Below are 23,173 nucleotides of genomic sequence, written 5' to 3' on the forward strand. Positions count from 1 at the left end.
GCCCCCTCAAGTTTCATTACGCCACTGTGTCTGGTGCTAGTCAGGTGGCGACCAGTGACAGACCCAGCAGGACTTCAGAGCCATGAGTACAATAAAAGGAGCCTCCCCTGTCAATAAATGAGTATGTATATACTAACATATACCGGCCGCATATTTAACAGTGTGGTTTCATACCACGTGCGATGTCTAAGCCTTTTTTTATGATAATAAATGTTATTTTTGTTGTTGTGACTAAGGAACGGCATCAGGGGAATATGCAGTTTGCAGCATTATAAAGGAATTTTTTTTAAAACAAAAGCGGAGAATATCTCACTCCACTTACTCTTTGCTGCAAGGCTTGCAAGCGCAGCACTTCAGTAATGGGCCACTCGTGGCCACAATCAGGATTACAAATCTGTTTATCCCACGGCCGCAGAACGCGTGGCTGGATGCATTCAGGGTGACTCAGCTCTGCACGGGACTGTGGTGTGGTGCTCTGATCGTGGGCTATTGAACTTGGAACCACTCTGACCGGCAGTGCTGTGGTTGGTTCAGTCACTCTCAGCTGGCTGCCGCTGGTGGGGTGCTGGGTCGGTCGTGGGATGATATTCATTTTAGATATAGCGACAAGCTGCCTGTGCCATGGCGCTACAGGCAGCCAATGAACTGACGCTCGCTCGGCCTGCGCTGCCAGTGGCCGGACATCCCGCGGCCTATTAAAGAGTGTGGCTGGCAAAACTGTTACATTGTTACCATAGCAGCTAGAGCTGCCTGTGATCACCCTGAGACAACACCCAAGCCTGCTCGGAGCAGGACGCTGCCATTCTAGATTTCAGTAATGGTGCATAAGCAGCACTCTGGCTTGACAGCTCAGGAGGTGCTATAATGTGTGACTTTGCATTTTAGAGCGATGATGCTGACCACTACACTGAAATGCGTTAGTCTAATGCCTGATGCATGGTACTTGACAGGGCTGTATTCATGGGAAATATTAAGGAAACATCTGGGAATCCAAGATTAAAATTGATTCCATTCAATTACCTGCAGTACACTTATTTATCCCCCAATCTAAAAAACTTGATGTACCCTGGGGCCTTGAGTGTGTGTCCCAGATGCATGGAAGAGGAAGAGGGTTCTACCACATGTTCAGTGGTGGCTCAGTATTGGGAGGAAATACTGTCATGTGTATCAGAGTTGACTCGACAGGTTTTTTCTGTTTGGTGGGGATACTGGATCACACAAAGAGAACAAAGCCCATATATAAATTCATTGACTTGGCACTGGTGTTTTCCAAATGGCATATTGTCATGGGCTGGAAGTCCAAGCGGGTTCCTCTGATGATGGACTGGGTCAGCGAACTGCTCAAGTGGGTACAGGCTGAAATAGATATGCTGTCCAAAATAGCGGATGCATTAGGTAGCAAACCTGAAAATGCCCATTGGGACAGATATTTAGACAACCCGTTAGCACAATCGGATGATAGTCCACCATGACATGCTTTAGAAAATAGTATCATATTGGACTGTCTCCATCAATGCGCACGAGAGGTGAGTCTCAGATTCAGACATATGTGGGAACAACAGTGTCTGATAAACTGTGTTGATTCTCAGGGAAGGTGCTCAGGCCTGGCCAGGCTTGTACAACTTATCCTTCTTTTTTCATGGTCCTCCCCATGTCCTCCCGCAACTTAGATGCACGACGAGCCTGAAGCATATAAGAAACGATAGCCTGGGAGATGGCTGTGCATGCATAATACTGTACCTTATACCAGTTTATTGGTTATGTTAGCAAGAAGCTGACGTTTACAACATTATGGAATAAGTGACTGTGTGTCTGGATATGATGAACATTTAATACATACTGTTGATTCCCAGTATGTGGTATAATTGCCATGGTAACATTGTTGCGCCCAATTATATTAAACTGTTTAATAGAGAAATATTTTCAAAAAAGAAGTCTATATTGATTTATTGTCGACATTTGTCAGCCTACATGTTTCAGTCCTTCTTTCAGAAATCTTGTTTCAGCCTTCGTCTGCACATAGAACTGTCTTTGAGTTAGTAATGAAAATCCATGGTCCATATATGAAGATCAGTCCTATCATGCACCCAGCCAGCTGATGTCTTTCAAGACATCCCCTTTGATTCAAACATACAAAAGAAGCTCACTGTTTAAAAGAGCTTGCTCATGTGGCCTCATAATGTTCTGTTACACAACTGCGCTGTTATGGAGTGTTTTGTTACAACCCTTACTCTTTTCTATGGCCCCCCACGTGAGTAGGCGTTACCTGCGTTCTCTTTCGCAGTCTCTATGCAGAGATGGTCACTTAATCTTGTCAGCCTCCAAGCATTGGTTTCAGTCGTTTGTTGATGGACACTGTTGTCACAAGAGCCTCTGAAAACTGCAAAGGAAAGGAAGAGTCTTACAATATACAGATAGTATTATTAATGTGATTGTCAGCAGTAGGGGTAATTGTACTGTTTACAAAAGGTATGTGTATACATTGCTTTATATCATGTTTCTGCTGTTACAAATGAAGTAAATAAACTTTGTGTGATAAGTTGCAAATTGGTGTTTTGATTATGCTGATGACTGTCTTTATTAACGGTAGTAGTAATAGTTTCAAAAGTATTATTGATAATCCTAATCATCATCATCATAAATTTTTATTTCGGCACATTATGGCCATAAAATATGCATAAAACAACACTGCATAGCACATACATAAGATAAGAATAGATGAGTTACATGCAGGTGGATGGTGTTTAGGGAAAGTACAATAAAATTCATGAGTTAGATAAAAAGGCAAAATCTAAAACAAATTTATAAAATTAGTTTATACAGTTCCAATATTGGTATCGTAGGGGCAATTCATTATTATACAACCATTTGATGAATCAAAGGAAGCACGTCAAATATAAATACATGAAAACAAGCCTAAGCAACTATAAGTCCAGACCCAGGGGCATAATACCAAGCAATAGCGATAATTATCGCTATGCATGATTAGCGGCTAAAATTATATCGCCGCGCTCCGACGATTTTTACCGCTGAGATACCTTGATATTATCAAGGTTTATCTCAAAAGCGAAAAAATCCTGCAACATGCATGAATATCGCTGAAAAATCAGCGATATTCATGCGTTATCGTGACAATGCTCTTATCCATGTTATCCACCTTCCATTGGACAATATGGCTAAGAACTGCTCTGGGCAGGCGGAAGCTTTTGGAGATATTCGCGCTTAGCGCAAATATTTCCAAAAGTAAGACTTTTTGATAATTGGAGATAGCGATATTAGCGACTGTTTCCAGTCGCTAACATCTTGGCACGCCCACTTTGCATATCATTAGCGATAAATATCGCTGACATGCAAAGTGGGCCCCAAGATGATCGCTAACTCCTACTAGCTGTCACTAACTGGTGTTAGCAACAGCTAGGCAATAGGGCGGTAAAATTATCGCCGCGTTACCGGGAAAAAGGCCTGCTAAGGCGGTTCTGCACTCACCTCTGAGTCCGCAGTCATAAACATACTACTCGTAAGTCCCTTCGTGAATACCGAAAGTGTAAAAGTTAACCTTTTGAGCAAACTTAGGGGCATATTTATGAGAGCTTGGCATCACATTTGCACCACGCAAAGTGGTACATGTGGTGCATGTGTGACGCAAGGCTCTGAGTCGGATTTATGGAGCCACACAAGGCCACCATGCATGACTTTAGTTTGCCTCATAAATCTTGCCTAAGGCAACGCAGGGCAAAACTGCCGTATCACCTTAATCTGTGTCCGGGAGGCGTTCCATGGGCATTGCAATGGGCTTTCCCATGCAACTCCTGTGGTTTTTGACGTATCCCAGATTTTCAAGCACTTGTAAACCTGGGAATGTGTCAAAATCTTACACCTCTCGAGTGGAGGCATAATGAGGTGAAATAACGTTATTTCTCCTTGTTTTCTCCTTTTTCTATGTGTGCTGTGTGCACCACTAGAAAGAGGAAAACTCCTCTTAGGCTTGTTTCTGTGCATGAAGGTACCAGTCCCTGCACAAAACCAATCCTGCCGACAACATAGGCACCCTTGCCCCATGGTGCAAGGCACTAGGCTAACAAAACAACGCCAGTGCAGGGAGAAAGGACAGCAATGCACCATATTGCACAAACACCATACTTTCCTGCCCTTTCACTTTTGTATAGGGCAGCGCCTCAAGGAGCCTTGCTGTGCTGTCCTACATGAAATCCCCATAAATGAGGGCCTTAGACTTTTGGTCTAACTTCACTTTTGTGAATCGGGCCCATATTCTTCAGCTCCAAATATGGGCACCAGGGGCCCGATGTAGGGGGGCAATTTTACCGATTCTGTAAATTTACCAAATCGGTAAATTTACCGAATCAGTATTTTTACCGATTCGGTAACTTCCAGATGTAGGTGGGACTCTTCTGAGTCCCAAAGGCCTTTCAGATTCCGTATTTTACCACCCAATCCAATTGGGTGGTAAAATACCGAATCCAGGTGTGCATGCACATGTGTGCATGCACACCTGTGCCATGTGACAGACAGACATGCCCTTGGGGCATGTCTGTGTGCCGCATGGGACACATGCCTGTATTTGGGGTGCTAGAGGGTGTCAAAGTGACACCCCTGCACCCTTGCTGGAATCAGTATTTACCGAATCGGTAGAAACCGATTCGGTAATACCCATTGATTCCTATGGGCTTCAATTCCCATAGGAATCAACGGGCATTACCGAATCGGTATTTGCAGAATCGGTAAATACCGAATCTTAACGATTCGGTATTTACAGATTCTGTAATACCTACATCCCCCCCCTCTATTTTACCACTTCATAAATACCGAATCGGTAAAATTCGGTATTTAAGGAGTGGTAAAATCAAATTACCTACATCTAGCCCTAAATCCTATAGACGCCACATCCTATTTCCCTTTGAATGTGTTGTACTGTGGTGTTCACACGCACTCTGACAGCAGTTGGCTTTGGAGGGCTGTTAACCACAGGTGCAATAAAATGCTTCCTGCTACTACTGGATTCACAGGGAGAAAATTACAAAAAACAAAAAACAATTTGAGGGACAGAATGTAGATCAATGTTTTACATTCACCCCAGTACAAGGATCTGGGCCTAAATCCATCGTTTTTTGCACTCCACACCACCCTGGGTCAAATAATGGCTTTATGCAAATCAGCTCTGACCCTGTGCCCCATGGGAACAGTCCAGTCCGAACTACAACAGCCATATCTTTCCCAGACCGGAATCAAGCATCCGAGGACCAGACCGGTTTCGAGGTAACACCTCTCATCAGCCTGGCTAGCTTGACTCCAGTGGTGTGGAGGCTCTGGGACCCATGTCTGAGCTACCCCAGTACACTCAGGGAGAAAATTACAAAAAACAATTTGATGGACAGAATGTAGATCAATGTCTTACATTCACCCCAGTACAAGGATCTGGGCCTAAATCCATCGTTTTTTGCACTCCACACCACCCTGGGTCAGATAATGGCTTTATGCAAATCAGCTCTGACCCTGTTTTTTGTAATTTTCTCCCTGAGTGTACTGGGGTAGCTCAGACGTGGGTCCCAGAGCCTCCACACCACTGGAGTCAAGCTAGCCGGGCTGATGAGAGGTGTTACCTCGAAACCGGTCCGGTCCTCGGATGCTTGATTCCGGTCTGGGAAAGATATGGCTGTGTAGTTCGGACTGGACTGTTCCCATGGGGCACAGGGTCAGAGCTGATTTGCATAAAGCCATATCTAACCCAGGGTGGTGTGGAGTGCAAAAAACGATGGATTTAGGCCCAGATCCTTGTACTGGGGTGAATGTAAGACATTGATCTACATTCTGTCCATCAAAGTGTTTTTTGTAATTTTCTCCCTGAGTGTACTGGGGTAGCTCAGACGTGGGTCCCAGAGCCTCCACACCACTGGAGTCAAGCTAGCCGGGCTGATGAGGGGTGTTACCTCGAAACCGGTCCGGTCCTCGGATGCTTGATTCCGGTCTGGGAAAGATATGGCTGTGTAGTTCGGACTGGACTGTTCCCATGGGGCATAGGGTCAGAACTGATTTGCATAAAGCCATTATCTAACCCAGGGTGGTGTGGAGTGCAAAAAACGATGGATTTAGGCCCAGATCCTTGTACTGGGGTGAATGTAAGACATTGATCTACATTCTGTCCATCAAATTGTTTTTTGCAATTTTCTCCCTGAGTGTACTGGGGTAGCTCAGACGTGGGTCCCAGAGCCTCCACACCACTGGAGTCAAGCTAGCCGGGCTGATGAGAGGTGTTACCTCGAAACCGGTCCGGTCCTCGGATGCTTGATTCCGGTCTGGGAAAGATATGGCTGTATAGTTCGGACTGGACTGTTCCCATGGGGCACAGGGTCAGAGCTGATTTGCATAAAGCCATTATCTAACCCAGGGTGGTGTGGAGTGCAAAAAACGATGGATTTAGGCCCAGATCCTTGTACTGGGGTGAATGTAAGACATTGATCTACATTCTGAGCCGGGTCTGGTGGCTCAGTGGACTAATGCGTCTACTGCAGGGGCCTGTGTTCGACCTCATGGTCACAGGTTCGAATCCCGGCGGGTCCACTCAGCCTTTCATCCATTTGGGGTCGATAAAATGAGTACCATTGAGTTGGGTAACAACAAACATCTGTTATTTCAGCGCCAAGAGGCCCGCAGTGGTGAACGTGCGCTTTACAAATACCCATGTTATGTTATGTTATGTTATTATTCTGTCCATCAAATTGTTTTTTGTAATTTTCTCCCTGAGTGTACTGGGGTAGCTCAGACGTGGGTCCCAGAGCCTCCACACCACTGGAGTCAAGCTAGCCGGGCTGATGAGAGGTGTTACCTCGAAACCGGTCCGGTCCTCGGATGCTTGATTCCGGTCTGGGAAAGATATGGCTGTGTAGTTCGGACTGGACTGTTCCCATGGGGCACAGGGTCAGAGCTGATTTGCATAAAGCCATTATCTAACCCAGGGTGGTGTGGAGTGCAAAAAACGATGGATTTAGGCCCAGATCCTTGTACTGGGGTGAATGTAAGACATTGATCTACATTCTGTCCATCAAATTGTTTTTTGTAATTTTCTCCCTGAGTGTACTGGGGTAGCTCAGAGGTGGGTCCCAGAGCCTCCACACCACTGGAATCAAGCTAGCCGGGCTGATGAGAGGTGTTACCTCGAAACCGGTCCGGTCCTCGGATGCTTGATTCCGGTCTGGGAAAGATATGGCTGTGTAGTTCGAACTGGACTGTTCCCATGGGGCACAGGGTCAGAGCTGATTTGCATAAAGCCATTATCTAACCCAGGGTGGTGTGGAGTGCAAAAAACGATGGATTTAGGCCCAGATCCTTGTACTGGGGTGAATGTGAGACATTGATCTACATTCTGTCCATCAAATTGTTTTTTGTAATTTTCTCCCTGAGTGTACTGGGGTAGCTCAGACGTGGGTCCCAGAGCCTCCACACCACTGGAGTCAAGCTAGCCGGGCTGATGAGAGGTGTTACCTCGAAACCGGTCCGGTCCTCGGATGCTTGATTCCGGTCTGGGAAAGATATGGCTGTGTAGTTCGGACTGGACTGTTCCCATGGGGCACAGGGTCAGAGCTGATTTGCATAAAGCCATTATCTAACCCAGGGTGGTGTGGAGTGCAAAAAACGATGGATTTAGGCCCAGATCCTTGTACTGGGGTGAATGTAAGACATTGATCTACATTCTGTCCATCAAATTGTTTTTTGTAATTTTCTCACTACTGGATTCACAAACATACCAAAAACGCACGTCCGATTGTCCCACCTTTCAAAGTTTCCCAAATCCTAAAATTGTTCATCACATTACATCAAGAAAGTCCTGCTTTCTCAAGCTTAAGTCAATCAGTGCAAGAGATAGCCAACAACAATTCTCAGAAGTCACTATCACCCCTTGGCGTCTTTGGTTAACCAAGGGTTTGTACATCAGTCATGACAAGAGCAGAGGGTGGTTGTAGCTTCACTGATCACAAGCAGAAGCTCGGAATATAGAAAGGCTGTGGCAGGGTGACTAGAATTGTGTGAGACAAAACAGAAATAAAGAGCATTGTCGTGGGACAAAAGTAGTGACGGACTGTCTGTAATTTTCTCAGTCAAAGACAGCAGCTATCAAAAATGAAAACTGAAATTAAATAGTGTAGCAGTACAATTGTGTTGCTGTGTTACTTTGTGCTGATCTGATGTGTTGTGTTTTATATGGTGTACTGTTAAGTGTTGTTGTTTTGTGCTTTTATTGTGTTGTATATTTAATGTGTTCTGTTGGTGTGGTGTGTTGTGTTATGTTATGTTGAGTTATGATGTCACGTAGGAGTGTTGTTTTGATATCACTCAGTGACTGATATTATGGTCCATTGTGTTGATATTTTTATTGTGTTCCGTGGTGGATGCTATTTTGTGTTTTCTTGTATTTTTTCTTGTGCTTTGTTGTCTTTTTTATTAGGTTGAGTTTTTGTGTTATCTAATCGTTTTGTTGTTTAGGAGTTTTTGTGTCTTGTTCAAATTTATTGTTTATAAAGCTCCTCAATGCAAATTAATATGAGCTTCAAGACTTGTTATTCTGTGTATGAGTTAAGTTGTTGTTATAATCTGTTATCCTTGTGCTCTTTAGCATATGTAACAAACTTCAACAAGTAATGTTACCTTTACGGCCAAAAGCCAACACTTTCCATAAGAGTTTAATGTACAAGACAATTTACCAATGTTACAGTTAGAAACATACCACAAAGGCAGACCTTAAACTTCACCAATCACCACAAAACTGTAGAGAAATGATTCCATTGACACTTTCCACCCTCCCTTTATGTGATCTGCCCACCAGACCATGTTTCAGAGATGCTGTGAAGTACAAACAGCAATAAACAAGTGATGAAACCTTGGTAGTAAAATCACTTACTCAGGACAGTCAGGGCGATCACAGCCAGAAGCAGCAGAGCAGCTGTGGTCCCCAGGGCCACAGTCACAGTTTGACAGGCTGGAGTCCTGGTGAGTTCTGAAAATAAGGAAGTAACTGGCATCACAGGAACAGTCAACATTAGTCACTATTCATTCCTGCTGCAAATGTAATTATAATGATACTTTTCGAGCTTAGAAAAACTGGATGAATTCGGAGACAAGGTTCTAAAAATCTTATACATTAGGATCATATTTATGACCGGTTTGCATCGCCGTTCCTCCGCACAGCGTGGGGCAAGAGCGACGCAAACCTTAAGTCAGATTTTTGAGGCCACACAAAGCCACTTTGCGTGGCTTCGAATAGCTCTTGAAATCTGGAGTTATGCACTGCAGCGCAAATCACTGCGTTGTGTTAATCTGCGCTGGGTAGAAGTTCCATGGGCGCTGTGTGGGTGTACACACGCAACTCTTGTGGTTTATGATCCCTCTGTGCTTCTGCCCCGAGTGGTCGCTCCCCTGCCTCTCCACCGTGTAGCGGTATCGTTAACCCACGCTGCTTCTGGCTTTATTTAATTTAATTGTTGGACCCACGCAGACTGTGCCTTTTTATTTAATCATTTGACCCACGCTGTTTCTGGCTTTATTTAATTTAATTATCTGACCCACGCTGATTGTGCCTTTTTATTTAATTACTTGACCCACGCTGCTTCTGGCTTTATTTAATTATTTGACCCACGCTGATTGTGCCTTGTAATTAACTGTTTTAAACGTCGCTGGCATATTTGCTTGCACTGCCATTCATTTACTTGTTGTTTGCTCGCTAGCCTACTCGCACTGCCATTTAACATAATTAATTGCCCAACCTCGCCGCTTGCCTGCCGGTTTCACTGTACTGAGCTGCATTGCTTCACTGTGCCTGCATTGTGTGATCCTCGCCTGCTTGCACCATCGTTTTCGTGCCAAAGCCATAGCGCGATACCCCCCAGCGCCCTGCTCGACTCCCCCCTCCATTTTGGAGCTGTTGTTGTTGTTGACCCGAGCCCGCCCCGCCCCCCAGCCGAGCCGCCCTCCCACTATCTATTAACAGCGCTTCCTGTACCAGACGCGCTGTGATCCCTCTGTGCTTCTGCCCCGAGTGGTCGCTCCCCTGCCTCTCCACCGTGTAGCGGTATCGTTAACCCACGCTGCTTCTGGCTTTATTTAATTTAATTGTTGGACCCACGCAGACTGTGCCTTTTTATTTAATCATTTGACCCACGCTGTTTCTGGCTTTATTTAATTTAATTATCTGACCCACGCTGATTGTGCCTTTTTATTTAATTACTTGACCCACGCTGCTTCTGGCTTTATTTAATTATTTGACCCACGCTGATTGTGCCTTGTAATTAACTGTTTTAAACGTCGCTGGCATATTTGCTTGCACTGCCATTCATTTACTTGTTGTTTGCTCGCTAGCCTACTCGCACTGCCATTTAACGTAATTAATTGCCCAACCTCGCCGCTCGCCTGCCGGTTTCACTGTACTGAGCTGCATTGCTTCACTGTGCCTGCATTGTGTGATCCTCGCCTGCTTGCACCATCGTTTTCGTGCCAAAGCCATAGCGCGATACCCCCCAGCGCCCTGCTCGACTCCCCCCTCCATTTTGGAGCTGTTGTTGTTGTTGACCCGAGCCCGCCCCGCCCCCCAGCCGAGCCGCCCTCGCCCCTCCCCCTTCCCACCATCCATATATGACAGCAGCCCAAACGCGCAGCGTTCACGCGCAGCGCCCGCGCCCAATCCGCGCCGAAGGTGCGCCAAAGGTAAGCCCGTCTACGCCCGTCCGCGCCTGGACCGCGCCCAGCGCCAGACCCCCTGCCCCTCGCGCTGCCCAGCCCTCCCGCATTACCTACGATGCCGCCACCCTCCTAGCCCTTGACCCCGGTCGCACCCCCAACTGCGTCCAAGCCGCTCTTGGACACACCCATGGACCTTTCTCCTGCTACTCCTGCAAATTTAGCAGCACCTACAACATCTCCGCTACGACCACAACACAGATTCTCGACCCCAACCACCTACAATGCATCCTTCTCAACACCCGCTCAGTCCACAGGCACGCCATTGACCTATGGAATCTACTAGACACCATCTCTCCTGACGTCGCCTTCCTAACAGAAACATGGATGAACGCTTCCTCCGCCCCCGACATCGCCATCGCTATCCCTGATGACTATAAGATCACACGCAAGGACCGCACCGACCATACAGGAGGTGGAATCGCTATCGTCCATAAGAAATCAATCCGCATCTCAACCAGCTCGGACGCCAACCTCGCCAACTCCGAACACCTTCACTTCCAGATCCACATCGACCCCAAAACCACACTCAGAGGCACCCTCCTCTACAGACCACCAGGACCCCGCGCAAAATTCAGTGAAGACATCACGGACTTCATCACCCCACACGCACTCCCCTCCAAAGACTACATCCTCCTGGGAGACCTCAACTTCCACCTTGAAAAGATCAACGACCGCAACACCGCCACCCTCTTGGACAACCTAGCCAACCTCGGACTCAAACAACTGGTCACTTCCCCCACCCACATCGCAGGCCACACACTCGACCCCATCTTCACCTCCAGCAACCATGTCTCCTTCAGCCACACTACGGATCTCCTCTGGACTGACCACAGCTGCGTTCACTTCACCTACAACAAGCCGAAACCCATCATCCACCTCCAACCAACTCTTCAAAGAAACTGGAACAAAATCACCACGGAGCAGATCTCCACATCGCTCCTTCAAACCTCCCCAGCCCTCTCTTCTAACGCCAACGAAGCCGCCTCCAACCTCACCCTCTGGTTATCCAACACCGCCGACACCTTAGCACCACTGAAAAAACGTCAACACAAACTTGGCATCAAGAAGGCCTCATGGTTCAACGATGATCTCAAGAAGTCCAAGAAACTGTGCCGCTCCCTTGAAAAGGCCTGGAAAAAAGACCCATCCACCAGCAACAAGGACGCCTTCAAAAGCGCCATCCGTACTCACCACCAACTGATCCGAAAAGCCAAGAAAACAGCATTCAAGGATCGACTGGACAACAACGCCCACAACAGCAAGGAACTTTTCAACATCGTCAAGGAATTTTCCAACCCCTCGGCCAACTCCAACGACATCACCCCCTCTCAAACCCTCTGCGACTCCCTAGCTTCGTTTTTCCATAACAAGATTGCTGACATCCACAACAGCTTCGACATCCAACCCGAAAGCCAACCCACCCTACCATCAGCTGACCATCTTCCCCCCGTTAACTCCCTTAACGCCTGGAACCCAATCTCCACTGAGGACACCATCCGCCTGATGAATTCCATCCACTCTGGATCCCCCACAGACCCATGCCCTCACCACATCTTCAACAAAGCAGACTCCGTCATAGCTCCGCACCTCCGAGACGTCATCAACTGCTTCTTCAACTCCGCTACCTTCCCAGAAGACTGGAAACACGCTGAACTCACCGCCCTTCTGAAAAAACCAACAGCAGACCCCACCGAACTCAAAAACTACCGCCCCATCTCGCTTCTTCCATTCCCGGCCAAAGTCATCGAGAAAGCTGTCAACAACCAGCTCGCCGCCTTCCTCGAAGCCAACAAATCACTCGACCCCTCACAATCTGGCTTCCGAGCCAAACACAGCACTGAGACCGCCCTCATCGCAGCAACAGACGACATTCGAACTCTACTGGACAATGGAGACACAGTCGCCCTCATCCTCCTCGACCTCTCTGCAGCCTTCGACACAGTCTGCCACAGCACCCTTTTACAACGCCTCAGAAACATCGGAATCCAAGGAAAGGCACTGGAATGGATCACCTCGTTCCTCACCGGAAGAACCCAGAGAGTCCGCCTCCCACCATTCAAGTCCGAAGCCTCTGAAATCATCTGCGGCGTACCACAAGGATCCTCACTCAGTCCCACCCTCTTCAACGTATACATGAGCCCCCTTGCGGCCATCGCCCGCCAACACAACCTCAACATCATCTCTTACGCGGATGACACTCAACTGATCCTTTCTCTCACCAATGACCCCAGCACCGCCAAAACTAACCTACACAAAGGAATGAAAGAAGTCGCCGAATGGATGAAACAAAGCCGTCTGAAACTGAACTCAGACAAAACAGAAGTCCTCATCTTAGGTAAATCCCTCTCTGCATGGGGCGACTCCTGGTGGCCGGAAGCCCTCGGAAATGCACCCATCCCGACAAACCACGCACGGAACCTTGGCGTCATCCTGGATTCTTCACTCTCAATGAACAGACAAGTCAGCGCCGTATCCTCTTCCTGCTTTAACATTCTTCGCATGCTCAGAAAAACATTTCGCTGGATCCCCACCGAAACAAGGAAAACAGTCACCCACGCTCTAGTCACGAGCCGACTGGACTACGGAAACACCCTCTACGCAGGCACCACCGCTAAACTCCAGAAGAAACTACAACGAATCCAAAACGCCTCAGCCAGAATCATATTAGACATCCCACGCAACGAACACATCTCTGGTCACCTTAAAGACCTCCACTGGCTACCCGTCAATAAGAGGATTACTTTCCGACTGCTTACCCACGCACACAAATCACTCTACGACATCGGACCAGATTGCCTCAACTCTCGACTGTCCTTCTACACCCCCTCCCGCCAACTTCGCTCTTCCAGCCAAGCCTTCGTCACTGTACCTCGCATCAACAAGACCACCATGGGAGGCAGATCCTTCTCATACCTAGCTGCCAAAACATGGAACTCACTCCCCGCTTACCTTCGCCTCACCCAGAATCACCTAACGTTCAGAAAGCAGCTTAAAACGTGGATATTTGACAAATAATCCTCCTCCCCCTCCTTAGCGCCTTGAAACCCTCTGGGTATGTAGTGCGCTATATAAATTGTTTGACTTTGACTTTGACTTTGACTTATGATGCATTCCCAGATTTACAAGCCCTAAGAATGCGCCAAAAAGATGCATTTCCCCAGGAGATGCACAACAAGGAGAAATATCTTTATTTCTCCTCGTTACTTCCTCCTTCTATGTGTGCAAGAGGAAAATGCCTTTCAGGATTGTTGTTATGAAGGAAGGTGTCTCTTCCTGCACAAAAGCAACCCTACATGCAATGCAGGTACCCTTGCACCATGGTGCAACTACTCCCTAAGTGCGCCCTATCCAAGTTATACCATAAACTAAACGACCACTCGGCCGAGGCCCTCCAAAGCGTCATTGGGGCCAAGTTAGTTCCAACACTAAATGATGGCCACCTCGCTTTGCCAGGAAGTCTCACTGAGACATTGGAGCGCTGCAACACAGCCCGATACAGGACAATATCCGGCATGCCAAAAAACACCCGACGTACTCTAATCCAGTTAGATTTCAATCTGGTTACCATGGATATCGAGTGTAAAAAAGACACAAATTCTACCTCCAGGTGACCAGGGCAGATGCAGAGTCCCTGCCGGGCAACCTTAAGGCTATTTTTTTAGATAAGAAAAGCACTTGGGTGAAGTACCTTGACTCACCCAGTACAATGCTAGATATGGATCCAGCATATTTGACAGAAAAAGCTAAACACACACACCAGGAAGGTCTCAAGAGAACTTGACATAATTCAAGTAAGAAAGATCAGAGGACTGGAGGAGCTTGCAGCATCACATGAAGCCAGCCTCTGTCAACCATACCTTAGAGCAGGGATTGGAAAATATGCTTTTAAGAATATCCTAGCATATTTTAGCAGTTAGGTTCTTAAGAATGTCTATTTGGGAACACAGGGCACAGTGGAAGAACTGGGCACAGGGATATGAGTAATGCTGGCAATATCAATACCGCTCTGAAATGGCTGCCACATTGAATGTTGTTGTGTAAGCCTAATACAACAGAGGCGAAGGTATCTAAGGCCAATCTTTGTGCAGCATGAGACAAGTACATGCAAGGAGACTCAGCAGGGCCGGACTCGGAACCAAAACAGGCCCTGGCAAAGTGTTCGGCCGTTCCTCCGGGGGTTGGGGGTGCTGAAGAGCCGTTTGCCATGGCCTTTTTGCAGCATAGCTGCAATACCGGCCGCTGTAACACAATTAGCCCCCAGGGGCTCAAAACCAGCCCCCAAACCTAGCTGCCCACTGGGGAAATGCCCGGTGCCTGCTACGGCCAGTCCGGCCCTGCGGCTCAGTTGCTTATCTATACCACAGTGGTTCTGAAGGAAGTAGCACAGTTTGGCAAACGTTTCTCAGAAACCAGCAGGCTTCTGCGAGAGGTCGGCCAAACATCGAGTGCTGCCTGCCAAGGGCGAGTCTGGTTGAGCGCGGGGGTCACCTGAAAGTAGCTGAAGTATTGTCCCCTGTCCTTGAAAAATGTTCACCTGCTAGCATCTGAGGAACAATAAGGCAGGCAGTTAGGCTAATCTGCCAATCTTGCTCTGCCCAGCTTGAACCCTATCCCCATCCCAGTCCACCCGCACGAACCTTTCTCTTACATATCATGTTACAGTTGAAATTTGCAGCCCAGAGCTAGCTTTCGGAATAAAGGCTGCAGTATTCTTCTACACATCTAGTACTTTCATATTTAAAGGTTGTTTTGCTCTTGCATTAAATGTGATTCAGGGTTATTTATTTTTAATTTAACAGATTTGCAGATGTAGAGTCCGGTCCAGCGGTGATCGTGAAAGCGGGAGGCACCCTGTCCTGAGTTCACTCAACTTTAAAGATAGTACGAAACGAGGTCACTCGCGTTCATGTTAGATAATGGGGACTGACAGCACCACGAGATGTTGCTCATCGGTACAGAGCTGCACGTGTACAGTTCGGTTCGGATGCTCATTTGCACAGATTTTAATCCCAACCCAGTTAGTCTTGCATATGTCAGTAGGGTTTTATCTTACACAGCATTTGACTGAATTGTTTAACAAGATGTGTATCTGTACAGTTTTTAAGTTTGATCTATTTATGCTTGTATAATCTCAGTTTTGCACTAGGAATTTTAAAGGACTTGTTTGTCTAAATAAACATTACATTCCTCCTCCCAAGAAAACAATACAACTCATTCATTCACTTTCCCAGTAATGTCGTCCAAGGCCACTATTTCAAAAATATGCCCCTAAGTGTCATTGCATCACATTGACATCATTGGATATCTACCCCCTTTTGATCAACAATGAAGTTCCTTGAGAACAGGGCCCAGAATTGAAAAAATCCATTGATGGTCAGATAGAGCTGAATTTTCACACAAAGTGAATTCCCAAAGTATGTCTTCATGCAGGCTTGTTAGTGACTGCACAAAGTCCTTTCCCAAGACCATTCCATCTCCCACTATTTAACCACAAGCTTGATGCAAATGTTGGAGATTGTTGTGCTTCTTAAGGAGCAAGAGATATGGAAGACCATGGCCCATTCCTTTGCTTTTTCATTTATTTGATGTTATCTGTTATGCAGATGTGTAGGGCGCACTACCAGCCGGAGGGTGGCCTGGCGCAGAGCAGGTGTGAGCTACGCCAGACCTAGGGCCTATGGCAGTACTCGCCAGGTCTTCGGGTTCTTCTGGAATTCAAGAGGCTCTTATGTGCAGCGGCAGATTGTTCCACACTTTAGGAGCAACGTAAGAAAGGCTAGTGGTTATTGAATGTGATACAGCAACTCCTCAATGTTATCTTAAGGGAGGGGTAGGCCTCACAGAAATGAAAAACGAATATAGGAGTTTTTCACTACCAGGACATGTAAAACATAAAAATACATGTTGAACAATGCACCCTGCCCTTTGGCCTACCTATGGCCTACCTGAAGGGTAATCTATATGTAACAAAAGGGAGCTTAAGGCTTGGCAAGGGGGTCATTTTGCCAAGTCGAAGTTGGCAGTTTCAAACTGCATTCAGGCTGAAATGGCAGACCTGGGACAAGTTTTAAGGGGCTACTTAAGTGGGAGGCACAATATGTGCTGCAAGCCTACTGGTAATTCCCATGCCCTGGATATATGATGTACCACTTAACTAGGGACGTGTAAGTAAATGAAATATCCCAATCAGGTGTGAGACAATTTTACCAAGCACTTTAGCACTGGTTAGCAGTGGTAAAGTGCACAGAGTCCTAACGCCAGCACAAAAGCACATTCAGAAAAATTGGAGGGTAAAGGTAAAAGGTTTTGGGGGAAAAAACACCTTAAGGCTGACAGGTCTAACAACGGGAAATCCAGTGATGTCACTTCCTGTGCAGATGGGTGATGGGAAATCCAGGGATGTCAGTTACTGTGTAGATGGATGAAGGAAATGAGTCCTCTTGCTTGGCATCTTTTTAAGGACAGTTTTCAACTTTCCTGAATGGCTTTACCATTTAGCTGAGCAGGACTTAAACCCTTCCAGTGACCTGAGGCAAGAAGTTTTGCAGCATGCAATGTCACTTTAAACGGAATCAGCTCTACTGATGTTAACTTCAGAAGTCTAGAACCTCTTGACCACAACTGTTCTTCAACCTGATCCCACATGGAGTTCAACCACTAAATGGAAGCCCGCGCAATTACCAAATGAGGTATGTAGTTGAGCCACTCATTGCCCTCGACATGTATTATTGGCCCGATAAAACTTATCATGCTGCCATCGAGGGGGACCTTTTCAAATGATTATCAAAAGGCACATTATGCAAACAGTATTTATTCACTGGTTCCAGCTTTTGTTCATTTAATCACAACTTACAGTGCTTGCCGTACTTGACAAGTATTGCAGTAGTCCTAGGGCACTTAACGGACAAGCGGTTAGTCATGCAGAACCCTTTCAAGGTTGTTAGTAACCCTGTTTACACCTCTTGGGGATCTACTGGCATGGTTGTATGTCCCAAATACAACTTAGATGTTGGCATTAAATAGCCGTTGTGCAAACTCAAACCTGAGGCGTGTTCGGGGCTTGTTGGATGTTGTTGGCTTGTGTCTTGTGGGCTCGCTTCACTGTGTGCATTCATATCTTTGGCCATTCTGATCCGAGCATGTTACCAGGGAGGCTGGGCAGCAGTTGACGGAGGACGGGCTGCTGTTAGTACTGTGTCCTCCTGGCTCTGTACCTTGGTAATAAAGTAATACCAAACTGCCTTATAGTTGAGTACTTACCTCTACAAAACTTATGTGTTAAGGCCTTACAATACTTACAATACCATAACGGACAAATTTGAATCTCTACTTTCTCCCAATGCCAAGTCACTCAGATTCACCCCGGACGCTGACCTCATCCTCAAGGAACACATCAGCAGGACATCCTTAGGAAAATCAAGTTGGTCTGGTACCAATACTCTCTAGTAAAGAAAGAGAAACCATTCCTCTCAGAGAACAACTTCAGAACCAACATTCAAACCCATGTGCTCTTGCACATGGATGGTGGCAATGCCCTCCATCAGAGGCTCCAGGAGCTGTCGCTGCCAGCCCCAACGCATTTTAGAGTATCCTATGCACCCCAATATGCCTGATCAAGGACCTGAAGACATATGATGACATTACACCCAGCCAGATGGAGCTCCAGTGTTGCCTCCTGCCCACCTGCACCACCTTTAAATCCACTTTCATCATCTACAAAGCCATCATGTGTGACATCTCGGTCCAGCTGACCGACAAGCCCAACTCACCCAGTGGCTTTGAGCACACACGGAGCCACATACCAACAGAGTGGAGATGAGGAGATGCCAAAAAGGCATGACAAAAGGGCTTCCGCATTTTTGCATTCTCTTCATTTGGATTGGCCCTTTGGTGACTAGAAATATTCTTATAATGTGCTGCAGAGGTTACTTTATCACTGGAATTATGTGTCAGGGGAGGGTCTAATTATGCAGCAGGGATGAGTAAATTATGCAGCAAATTTTGTGATAGTATTACTACATTATTTAGTGATTTTTAAACTAGTTAGCACTGGCTGGGCATTAATTGTTCCTCATTAGTAGCAGTGTAACACCCAAATATAGCAATGAGCTACTGAGAGGTGACCAGCCAACCTTGCAAAAGTCCTTGCACTGAGAGACAACATGTGTCAGTGCAGTTTTACTAACTTTTGAATCGTTTGGCTAAAAACATTTTTTTTAGAAACTGCAGTTTATGCAGCAGATGATGGATGATGTGGTAAATGCGGCAAATCTACAATTATGGACAAATCGCTGTGCCCGCATATTCACATAATTCCAGCGGCTCTGTTTATAATATTAGACGTTTCACATGCGAGCTGCATGGTTCCGTTCACCCCCTAGGCGGGCATCCGAGGGTCCGGTCAGGGTTTGGAGAAAGACTGACACTTGTGATGACGACAGGAGAAAGAATTACCCTCAAATGCAGGGTCAGACTGGGAACCAAAACCGGCCCTGGCAAAGTGCTCGGCCTGCCACCCCGGGGGTTTGGGGGTGTGGCCGAGCAGTTTGGCAGGGCCAGTTTTGGACGATTTTGTTACAGCAGTCAATATTGCAGCTATGCTTTAAAAATGGCCCTGTAACTAAATTAGCCCAACAGGGGTCTAAAACCAGCACAAGCCCTGGCAGTAAACTGGGGAAATGCCCTGTGCCCGCTGCAGCCAGTCCAGCACTGCTCAAATGTTGAAAATACAAACCTAATTTTAGCATGATATGATCAGGGCCAATTTCCCTAAACTTTGCTTGTAACTATCTCGTTCTAGCGCTTGGCACCCTCCCCAAAATAATAGGCGTTTCACGTTTTCGATCTTTCTATCTCCCATCAAACTCTGTGTTTTCCCCTCTTTTCTTTTCTTCCAAAGGCATTGCTGCAGTCAGTACAGTCACCCTATGGGAAGTCCCTTCATCCCGGTCTCCAGGGGTTCTGTTTTAAAAATCAGAATCTCAGGGCCTGATACACAGAACTAACTTAAGACAAAATCCTAAACTTACTACCATTTTGGTATTCACAGAAGGCACTTAGGGGCATATTATCAAGGGGGTTTATCTCTGCTTTTTTGGCTTTAAAAGCCAAGAACGCAGAGATAAAATTATCTCCCTATTACCTAGCTGTCGCTAACACCAGTTAGCGACAGCTAGTAGGAGATAGCGACCATCTTGGGCCCCGCTTTGCATGTCAGTGATATTTATCACTAATGACATGCAAAGTGGGCGTGCCAAGATGTTAGCGACTGGAAACAGTCGCTAACATCGCTATCTCCTATTACCAACTTTTGGAGATATTCGCGCTAAGCGCGAATATCTCCAAAAGCTAACACCTGCCCCAGAACAGTTCTTAGCCATGTTATCCAATGGTAGGTGGATAACATGGCTAAGAGCATTAGCTCAGTAATGCATGAATATCGCTGACTTATCAGCGATATTCATGCATTTCGGCCGATTTTTATCGCTTTTGAGATAAACCTTGATAATAGCAAGGTTCCTAAGCGATAAAAATCGTTGCAGCTCGGCGATAAAAATATCGCCGCTAAACCAACATAGAGATAATTATTGGTAGTTGTTGGTAATATGCCCCTCACTCTTTTCGGTATTCACAGAAGACATTTAGGACTCCTAACATCTGTGAATACCCAAATGAGTAAGTGCCTTCTGTGAATATCAAAATGGTAGTAAGTTTAGGATTTTGTGTTAAGTTAGTTCTTTGAATCGGGCCCTCAGACTTTAAATGAACGCGGTTCCCTCTTTCTCTGCTTCCTTCTCTGGTTTCCAGCTGTAAAGTTTAGTTTAGATCTTCTGCCTGTCGCACAATGTCTGATTCAAGCCCGTATTCATTGTTGTGCAGATGCAGTTGCATCAGGACCTCTCCAAAAGGTAAGTTTTCCCACAAAATTCCTCCACTGTAGTCTGCCGTTTTCTCAGAGCTGGAAGAGGACAATCCTTTGCTGTTTTTGTCCATAATCTGTGCAACTCCCCCTTTCATCCGTGATCCTGAGAGAGACACCTTTCATTCAGAAAAAAAACGAAGCAAGGGCGTTTCTGTCAGCCTGTCCGTCTGTCAGAGCTTGAAATGGAAATGCAGAACTGCAGACACTCACTGTACCAGTGTAAGTGTTTGCTACTGAGAAGTGCTGGTACTTTCCTATTAAAACTTAAGGGCCCGATTCACAGAACTAACTTAAGACAAAATCCTAAACTTACTACTTTTGATATTCACAGAAGTTAGGATTTTGTCTAAAGTTTGTCTTAAGTCTGTCTTAAGTTTGTCTTAAGACAAACTTAAGACAAAATCCTAACTTCTGTGAATACCAAAAGTAGTAAGTTTAGGATTTTGACTTAAATTAGTTCTGTGAATTGGCCCCAAGGAGTGCAGGCATTTCGCACCTCACAGTGCCTGCCACTTTAAAGTGCTGACCTCTGTGCATCAGCATGTTCCATAGCACAGGGAACCAGCTTTAGTGTAAACGTTCTTTGTAGTGAGAAGGCAGGAACAATGCTTCTTGCAATCAATCGATCAAGGATTTATTAAGCGCAGCAAATCACACATGTGTCTCAAGGCGCTGGAGCTGCTAAATGTTTTTTTATTATATTTTTTTAAACGAGAGGAAGCAAGGAGAAGGCACCTGAGAATGGGGGGAAAAACACGGAGAAAGCAGTGAAAACGAGGGAAAAGCAAAGAGAAGATACTCAGAAATTAGGGGGGAAACAAGTAGAGGATAGGAGCAAGAGCAATGCAGCAGCACACGGAGAGCTGGGCCTGGAGACTGCTCACCTGGGTCGCGCTGCGGCCTCTATCAAGTAGATGCTGGGAGGCAGTAGGCGGGGCCACATGGGAACAAGGCAGAAGCTATGAGCAGCAATGACGGGAAAAAAAGGAGGTAGCAATGAAAATAAAGGAAAAGCAAGGATAAGGGTTTAAAATAAAGGGGAAAAAACAAGAATAAATCAATGAGAATGGGGGAAAGCAAGGAAAATGCACTAAAAAAACGTGGCAAAAGCAAAGAGAAAAAAGCAAAAATGAGGGAAAAGCACGGGGAAGGCAGTCAAAAAACAGGGGAAAAAACAAGGAGAAAGTAGTGAAAATGAGTGAAAAGTAACAAGGCACTCAAGAAATGATGGAAAAGCAAGGAGAAAGCAGTGAAAATGAGGGAAAAGCAAGAAGACATTCAAGAAACTGTGGAAAACACAAGGAGAAAGCAGTGAAAATGAGTGAAAAGTAACAAGGCACTCAAGAAATTATGGAAAAGCAAGGAGAAAGCAGTGAAAATGAAGGAAAAGCAAGAAGACATTCGAGAAATGGTGGAAAAGCAAGGAGAAAGCAGTGGAAATAAGAGAAAGCAAGAAGACATTCAAGAAATGATGAAAAAGCAAGGAGAAAGCAGTGAAAATAAGAGAAAAGCAAGAAGACACTCAAGAAATGGTGGAAATGGTGGAAAAGCAAGGAGAAACCAGTGAAAATGAGGGAAAGGCAAGGAGAAGGCTCTCGAAAGCAGGGAAAAACAAGAAGGCAGGAGCTTGAGCGATGCAGCAGCAGAGGGAGGGCTGCTTCATTACATCACTTCCATGTCCCCGCCAAGGGTAAGAGGTGTAATGTAGGTAGGTCAGTTGGACACTCCACAAGCAGCAAGCTCTTATCCACCTCGGCTCTGGCCGCAAGGGACTCCCATGGCAAGCATTCCATGCCCACCAATTACAACATTCCACTCATGCATCATCACCTACAGTGGCTGAGCTATGACACATGACGTGGAGGACACATGCCATTTCCAAACAAGGGCAATATAAATACTGACATCCCTTCGCGAACACGACAACATATGTGTACATCCAGCACTAGTACCACACTCGACCACCTATTCAACAAACAGTAATATCAAGTGTAAATAATTTAAGTGTGTTATCTTGCACAGCTAACTAGGACTGACCGGTTGTATTGCTCACTTACCTATCTTCAAGATGGCATCAAATACTAGATGACAGAAATTCTCACCTTTCTCAGCAATTTTCTTCCTTCCTTTGAACTGCAAGGCTGTATAAGTATCACTGTCTTCCATCTGTCCTCCCATGGTGGATTTTGTGTTGAACAAAATGATGCCAGAGGCTTCGCAGCACAGACTCACCTCGACAGGAACTGGAGGTTGAAACACGTGACTTCACGTGAAAATAACGAGGTCACTCTCACGCACCGGGCTGCGGAGTGGTCACGATCTTGCCTTAAGGGGAAGTGAGAGCCCATGTCCTGGGCTGAAAATGTAGTCACTTACTGTGCTGTGGTTGGAACAGTTTGAAGCAGACTACACCCCATGCAGTGAACTTTGTATTGGCAGGCGAGTTATATATCTTTCTGCAAATGCTGCAAACACATTAATGAAGGGTAGCAGCTATTGACTTCT

At 46.1% G+C, this 23,173-nt stretch overlaps 1 protein-coding gene across 1 annotated transcript in view; it reads right to left on the minus strand.

Moving 5' to 3' along the window:
• Window positions 1-22,867, minus strand: part of LOC147700655 (killer cell lectin-like receptor subfamily F member 1) — a 181,294-nt gene extending 158,427 nt beyond the window's left edge. The window contains exons 1-3 of the mRNA XM_086928465.1: window positions 22,771-22,867; window positions 8,912-9,007; window positions 2,267-2,380 (exon numbers count right to left, since the gene is read on the minus strand). Coding sequence (XP_086784591.1) covers window positions 2,267-2,380; window positions 8,912-9,007; window positions 22,771-22,846 — 286 coding nt within the window. The 5' untranslated portion in view covers window positions 22,847-22,867. The remainder of the gene's footprint in view (window positions 1-2,266; window positions 2,381-8,911; window positions 9,008-22,770) is intronic.
• Between the last annotated feature and the right edge of the window lie 306 nt (window positions 22,868-23,173).

The sequence above is a fragment of the Lissotriton vulgaris genome, chromosome 7 (genome assembly GCF_964263255.1).
Source record: "Lissotriton vulgaris chromosome 7, aLisVul1.2, whole genome shotgun sequence".
In the NCBI taxonomy this organism is placed as follows: Eukaryota; Metazoa; Chordata; class Amphibia; order Caudata; family Salamandridae; genus Lissotriton; species Lissotriton vulgaris.